The 7,965-nt window shown below is 45.2% G+C and overlaps 1 protein-coding gene across 3 annotated transcripts in view; it reads left to right on the forward strand.

Annotated features, from left to right (window-relative positions):
* The window catches only part of CXXC4 (CXXC finger protein 4), a 35,454-nt gene extending 29,037 nt beyond the window's left edge, over positions 1-6,417 (forward strand). For all 3 annotated transcript variants that reach the window (XM_060186323.1, XM_060186324.1, XM_060186321.1), the window contains one exon: positions 5,606-6,417. In XM_060186323.1, the coding sequence (XP_060042306.1) occupies positions 5,606-5,749 (144 nt within the window). In that variant the 3' untranslated portion in view covers positions 5,750-6,417. The remainder of the gene's footprint in view (positions 1-5,605) is intronic.
* Positions 6,418-7,965: the final 1,548 nt, after the last annotated feature.

Here is a 7,965-nt window from a genome sequence, read left to right on the forward strand (position 1 = left end):
TCAACCCAGTCTGGAAAAGAGAAATTTCCCATGAGTGGTCATCCCACTTCCGTTTATCTTGTCCATCTCCAAAACTCTCTCCCTTTACACTGTCTGAACTGGAAGACGCTTTGAAGAGGGTTAAACCAGGAACGGCTGCTGGCTATGATAACATCACCCCAGAACTCATTCTTAACCTGGGTCCCGCAACAAAGAAGTGGCTCGCTACATTCCTGTCCCACATCTTGGAATCCGAATCTATGCCCAAAATTTGGCGTCATGCGAAGATTATAGCGGTTTTGAAACCAAAGAAAGACCCAACACTGGCCGCCAGCTATACACCAATTTCTCTCCTCTCCGTGTGTTACAAACTCCTTGAGAGGCTGCTTCTGTCACGTATTTCTCCTCTTACAGAGAAATTCCTATCACCCGCCCAAGCTGGTTTCCGCCCAGGAAGATCTACCTGCGAACAAGCCCTGGCCCTCTCAACTTACATTGAAAATGGATTCCAGAAGAATTTAAAGACGGGTGCTGTCTTTGTTGATCTCACAGCAGCCTGTGACACGGTCTGGCACCGTGGTCTCCTAGTCAAGATCTCAAGATGCCTGCCTCCATGGGTGGCCAACACTATATTGTTTCTTCTCCAAAACAGAAGATTCCGGGTGCATCTGGGTGACAAGTCTAGCAGATGGAGACCTGTCTCAAGTGGCCTCCCCCAGGGCTCTGTTCTGGCTCCTACCCTATTTAATATTTACATCAATGACCTCCCAGAAACTTCTTCAAGGAAGTTCATCTACGCCGATGACATCTGCTGTGCAACTCAGGCATCCAAGTTCGACATCCTCGAGGAAACACTCACGAAAGACATGTCTCTGATAGCATCTGCTGTGAACGTGCAAGTCTTCACTGTACATGTGAGTGTGCATACAAGAGGAAGGTGTGAATATTAGTACGGATATGTTATGTGGCAAGCCAGTGATATATTATCGGTTTCCTTTAATAACGATGAAATACTCATTGACCCTATACAGTTGTTAGGGCCACTTGTCCACTGTTACCTCTAGAAAGTCGCAGAGGGATGTTGTCTTTTGTTTTTTTCTTGTTTTATTTTCCTCACCGACTAAATCAGATGTTGGGGATTAGGTGCCTGTACTGACCTGGAAAGGAGAAAACAGATTGAACCCTGAGGAGGAGCTTCATGAGTATTAATTTTATGGTGATAGTGGACCTTTGTGTCTTGTTTTTGTTTTGAGCAAATGTTTTACAAAGTCTGGTATCGTTGTAGATAGATGCAAAATGATTACGTAGATAGGCTTGAGCATTAGCTTGTTCTTACACGTTCAATTTATTGTGTTTGAGTCTGAGGACAATTAAAAAAAAGGTGGGAGAGTCTGGCAGTAGCACAGTGGGATAAGCGCAGGTGGCGCAAAGCGCAGGGACCGGCGTAAGGATCCTGGTTCGAGCCCCCGGCCCCCACCTGCAGGGGAGTCGCTTCACAGGCGGTGAAGCAGGTCTGCAGGTGTCTATCTTTCTCTCCCCCTCTCTGTCTTCCCCTCCTCTCTCCATTTCTCTCTGTCCTATCCAACAATGATGACATCAATAACAATAATAACTACAACAATAAAAAACAACAAGGGCAACAAAAGGAAATCAATAAAAAAAAGCTTTTTTTAGTGCAGACAGTGACCAGCACCTGCTTATTTTTCAGTCATGTTTCCGCTGATGTGTCACTCAGCTAATGCCCTGTCTTAGAGGCCACTTCAGTGACCTCGGGGCATGTGTCCAGAGAGCATGTAGTCTGTGAGGACAGGACCACAAGTTCACCTCAGTCAGTCTGTCCTGCAGTGTGTAATATAACAGATAGTCGGTGTCACCTGCACTTCTTCAGACAGAGTCCTTGTACAGTTCTCTGAGTATCTTTGGAAATACGAAGCCTCAGTGCTGCCAGTAACCTTCGGAGGTGTTTTCAGGGGTCTGTGAGTTCCCCGGCTGCGAGCATCAACGTATCTATCGACACTCCTTACCGTCCACCTTCATCTGCATGGTGCTGTTGGCTAGGTCTAAGGGGAATACTCAGCTATCTCTCATTTGCCCCTATAGGAAGGGAACATTTACTCGTAATTTTTAATTTTTTTTTTTTTATTGTTACCAGAGTTATCACTTGGGCTTGATGCTGGCATGATATCTCCCTGATCTGACAGCCATTTTCTCTGTTCCGTTCTCTTACCCACCCCATCCCCTTTCTTTATTAGGTGATACAGATAGACATTGGGGGGGGGGGGTCGGGCGGTAGCGCAGGGGTTAAGCGCACGTGGCGCAAAGCGCAGGGACTGACTCAAGGATCCCGGTTCGAGCCCCCGGCTCCCCACCTGCAGGGGAGTCACTTCACAGGCGGTGAAGCAGGTCTGCAGGTGTCTGTCTTTCTCTCCCCCCCTCTGTCTTCCCCTCCTCTCTCCATTTCTCTCTGTCCTATCCAACAACAAACGACATCAACAATAACAATAACAACAACAAGGGCAACAAAAGGGGGGGGGAAATGGCCTCCAGGAGCAGTGGATTCATGGTGCAGTCACTGAGCCCCAGCAATAACCCTGGAGGCAAAAAAGAAAATGAAAAAGAAAGAAAAGAAAAGAAATTGAGAGGGGAGAGGGAGATAAAGATGAAGAGAGAGTGGTCCGGGAGGTGGCGCAGTGGATAAAGCACCGGACTCTCAAGCATGAGGTCCTGAAGTTCAATTCCCAGTAGCACATGTACCAGAGGTTCTTTCTATCTTTTATCTTTTGCATAAATAAATAATTAATACTAATAATCATTCCTTAAAAAGGGAGAGGGAGAGGAAGAGAGATATCTGCAGATCTGCTTCACTATTCATGAATCCCACACTCCCACCCCCTCATCTGGCTACGGGTAAAGAGCCTGGTCTCGAACCCAGTTCTTCACGCATGGTGGTGCACTGCTGGCTAGCCCTTCAGATACTTTCCTTGTGTTCTCATGTTCTCATGGGATTCTGCTTTATAAACGGGAGGCTGCATGATTGATTCCAGAAATACGCAGACCCAGAGGAAAGCTCAACAGCTGATCACCAAACCCCTCCTGGAAGTAGCGACGATTGTTTTTCATATTTATTTATTTATTTTCCCTTTTTGTTGCCCTTGTTATTTTTATTGTTATTGATGTCGTTGTTGTTGGATAGGACAGAGAGAAATGGAGAGAGGAGGGGAAGACAGAGAGAGGGAGAGAAAGACAGACACCTGCAGACCTGCTTCACCGCCTGGGAAGCGACTCCCCTGCAGGTGGGGAGCCGGGGGCTCAAACCGGGATCCTTGTGCCGGTCCTTCTGCTTTGTACCACGTGCGCTTAACCCGCTGCGTTACCGCCCGACTCCGGCGACGATTGTTTTATTAACAGGCTCTTTCTTCCTCTTTGGCTGTACTTGTCTTCTCTGTCTTTGTTTCCTGTGTCCAGGACGTGAATTTATTGAAAAATGCAGGCTGAACTCTAAAATGCCGAGGTGTCATCTTGTCTGGAGGGTTCTGGTGAGATTCAATGCCACGTTGTGTGTAGCTTCAGCAGTGGATAAGCGAGAGAGGAGCCACGGATATGCTAGTTTCTGCTGTCCTGCTCGAAAGGAACATGTATGGAGCGGAGCCAGGTCCAGCAGGGGCTCTGGGCTATTCTTCCTACTGTGGCTTGTAGCCTACCCCTGTCCCTGAATATTGTTTGTAGTTCCTATTGGTTTTTTATTTATTTATTTTTTAGACCAATGTGCTTTTAATCATATATCTAGTAAATTGGTATTCTGTTCGATCATCTAATTTCTGTAATGTTCCAAGATTAAACTTGCCTTTCTTTCTCTCTCTCTCTCAGTCTCTCTTTTTTGATTAAATGTCAAAACATACAAGTTCTGTCCTGCTGACAAAAAGTCTTGTTGACGTGTGAAGGAGAATGATCTCATCTGATGTTGACCTGGAAGGAAAGGTTCCCTTGTTTTCTTGCTTTTTTTTTTTTTTAAGTTTTATTTATTTATTCATGTGAAACATAGGAGGAGAGAGAAAGAACCGGACATCACTCTGGTACATGTGCTGCCTGGGATCGAACTCAGGACCTCATGCTTGAGAGTCTGCTGCTTTATCCACTGCGCCACCTCCCGGGCCACACTTTTTTTTTTAATTTTATTTTTTAGAGAGAATACCTGTTCCCAGCACTGGAGCATTCTGATGGTTCTTTTAAAGCAGCAGTAGATTTTACTTTCAAGGCATTTGGAAGTTAAGAGCAAACTAATATCTTGTTTTAAGAAACTGCTTAATCCACCACTGAAGAAAATATCCAGATATTAATTTCCTTTTATGTATAGGGGTTTCTTCAGATTTAGAAAGAAAGAAAAGAAAAGAAAAGAAAAGAAAAGAAAAGAAAAGAAAAGAAAGAAAGAAAGAAAGAGAGAGAGAAAAAGAAAAGACCTATCAAACTAATCTGGGAGCTTGGGGAAGTGGCTGGTCTGTTTCTGTTCACTGATTCTTTCATTTGATGTAATTCAGCAGTGCTAGTGAACTTGTCTATTTTGAAAGTGACTGGAAAGAAAGAAAGAAAGAAAGAAAGAAAGAAAGAAAGAAAGAAAGAAAGAAAGAAAGAAAGAGAGAAAGAAAGAAAGAAAAAGTTTGGGTAAACCTCTCCTGTAAAATCATGTGTCTTTGCAAAGTACAGATCTATACTTCGTTTTCCGAATCGATGTGTGTCGGTACTGTGAACTGTACAGATAGCAGCCTGTTATTTAGTGTGTTGAGACACGAGGAGACAATCATGTCTGAGCATCTATGGAGATTAACAGTTCCTACACAACAGTGTGGTTCTGCCAGTTAACTCTGGAGCAATCAAGTTTAGCTTTAAATATCGTCTCCCCCCACCCCCCGCCCGGCTTGCGATTGTTTATAGAAGCAATCCACAGAAATGACGTGCACTATGCCAGGCATCTTTCCCCAGAGACTCGGACCCAGCGTTACAAGACCAAGTGAGGATCCAGCATCCAGGCCTCTGGCAGGGACCTTCCGAGGTGTCGTTCTGAGAGGGGAAGGCGGCAGGAGGCTTTCGGTTAGCCTTTGAGCACTATGTTAGAGTAGTGGTATACGCTTGCATTGCTCACAACTGAGCTGTACAGAAGGGTGTATCCCCACCCCAATACTTAGTGTAGATGACTTGTCTTGCACCAGCAGACAGTACGCAGAGTAGCTGGGATATGCAGAATCTGTCGTGTAAAAGATGCAGAATAAAGGATCGTACTTTTGGTGGAGAAATTCATGGCTTATGCCCCCCCCACCCCCCGCCCCGGTCTTACCTGTATTTATTTACTTATTTATTTATTTTCCCCTTCCTGTCATTGCTTATCTATGTTTTGCTTCTTTTTATGGGAGAAGAAATAAAACTGAATCAAAATGGGGTCCAACTACTTTTGTTCCGTGTATGATGTGAAGTGAGTTGCTTGTTTAGACACTGGAAGACACTCAGGCCTCTGGGGGGGGACAGCTTTTCAAGTAAGAAAACGACAAAGGGGGGGGAGGGAGGTGGGGATGGAGGGATTGGATGAATGCATTCATAAAAGTGAGTCTTCTCTTTTCTCATCTCTTTCTCCTAGCCTCCCAGGCAGGGTGTTCCCTTAGCTCCCATTCCCCATCTCCAGTGCTTCCACCACCCACTCCACGGATGGCCCCACAGCTCTGGAACAGAGGAGACCAACTGGGGCTGGGGTGGCTCTTTCGTCAGGGGTCTGGTCTCCTAGGCCGGGCCAGATCCCTGAAGCTGGGACAGATCGGATCTGTGCTGAGGACATAATAACTAAAACATTTATGATCTCTTTGTTCTCCACACGGCAAATACTATGTTTCTGCTTCGGGAATGCAAACAGACTTTGATACCCAGAGTGCTTAGCCAGTCACCTTATCCCATGCTACCCATTAGCCTGCCACAGGGAAAGAGAAAGAGAGTGAGTGAGAGAGAGAGACAGAGACAGGGACAGAGACATTAGCAAAGTGGGTCACATGGAGAAAAAGGAACTTGAGAAAAGAAAGGGGAGTGATGAAAGGATTGCCAGCAGATGAGTAACGATCTTCCCGCTGAATGAGGAGCAGCCTGACGGGAAAGAACACTGCAGAACACTGTGGCAGGAGCACTCCACAGATACCACCTGGAGAAACACTTGGGAGCTCAACTCACCAGCTTGGAACCTGCGTGCAAGACCTCCAGGGACCATCCGGTAGACTTCCTGGGAAACATTCCTTATGGAGTACGTCTGTCTGTGTGCAGAGAATTCAATCACTGCAAAGTCCAACCCTCTGTGTAGGAATATATATATATATATAATTATTATATGCCTCCAGGGTTATTGCCAGGGCTCGGTGCCTGCACCATGAATCCACTGCTCCTGGAGATCATTTTTTCCCCTTTTGTTGCCCTGTTGTTCCATCATTGTTGTTGTCATTATTGTTGTTGTTGTTGTTGCTGTCATTGGATAGGACAGAGAGAAATGGAGAGAGGAGGGGAAGACAGAGAGGGGGAGAGAAAGACAGACACCTGCAGACCTGCTTCAACCGCCTGGGAAGCGACTCCCCTGCAGTTGGGGAACCGGGGGCTCGAACCAGGATCCTTACGCCGGTCCTTGAGCTTTGAGCCACGTGCGCTTAACCCACTGCACTACCGCCTGACTCCATATATATATAGTATTCTATTCTATATAGTATTCTGCTAAAGAATATATCCATAAGGCTTTCTAGTGAGAATTTCTCTGTCTGCGGTAGAACCCAAATTCAACTTCTTTCTCCTTCCATTGCTTATTTTCAGAAACCAGTTTGCTAGTTTCACTACAAGCAAGTAAAGCCTTATTTTCACACCAGCGTGGTAAGCTTGCCTTGCTTTTTTTTTTTTTTTTTAATTATTTATTTATTTGGAAAATGAAGAAGTAGAGCAAACTTCAAATCAGGTGGATGGAATAGCAGGGGACTGAGAGGCTCCAGTTCCCCCACTCATCTTGCAGGTCTAGATGTTTGTTTTCTTAAAGAACTGGTGCATCTGTATAGTGTCAAATGTGCTGTTTTACCTGCCAAGTCCATTTCTTACTGAGAGAAATCTGTGGAGCACTGAGACGGAATGCATAGCTTCTTACTTTTTACTTTTTATTTATTTATTTTCAGTTCTCATGGATGTCTTTTTTTTTTTTTTTTCTTCCTTGGGATTGTTCGTTCACACCACCCTTCTTTGTATGTCTTTGCTACCACTCTGTGGCATGGAGGAGGCACATGGAAATCTTGCTGGGGATGTTGAGGAAAGATATTTTCTTTCCTGGTCTCCCCTCTGCTTCTCTTCCCCCAGAAGTTCAGGTACCAAGAGCCTTTAAAGCAAATTGCTTAACCTTGAGGAAGCATTTTGTTTGTTTGTTTGTTTAGATTTACACTATTCTTGATTCAAAAATACCAGTTAAATGTCATATATATGTGCCTTTCTTTTCTCCAGAAGCCCCCTGGCCGGTATGTTCTATGATTCATAGGGAAGCATGCACACACACACACACACACACACACACACACGCACACGCACACGCACACACACACACGCACACTCTGCACGTTGATAGGATCTGTAATCAGAAGAGGCCAAGCATTCAGATGCACACACGGTTCAAGGTCAGCTCTGTTCAGCGGGAACCCTGCGGGTCTTTCTTTGATCATGGCTGGATTCACAGATATATCAAACAGTCGGCTCTCAATGTAGCTGCCTCGTGTTTCGGATTTTGGGTTTTTGTTGTTGTTGTTTTGTTTCTATTAAATGTGGCACTTTCACACTGACGTCTGTATTCCTGGTGGATTAAAAAAAAAAAAAAACCAACAACTAAAGATAGCTACGCTGTGAGGAGGATTTCCGTTTTCGTGATCACCAGGAAGTCAGAGACTCTCTCAGGCCGCCAAAAGCGATCCCGGTCTCTGGTGTTCTCCTGTATTGTGC

This window comes from Erinaceus europaeus, chromosome 2 (genome assembly GCF_950295315.1).
Source record: "Erinaceus europaeus chromosome 2, mEriEur2.1, whole genome shotgun sequence".
Classification (NCBI taxonomy): domain Eukaryota; kingdom Metazoa; phylum Chordata; class Mammalia; order Eulipotyphla; family Erinaceidae; genus Erinaceus; species Erinaceus europaeus.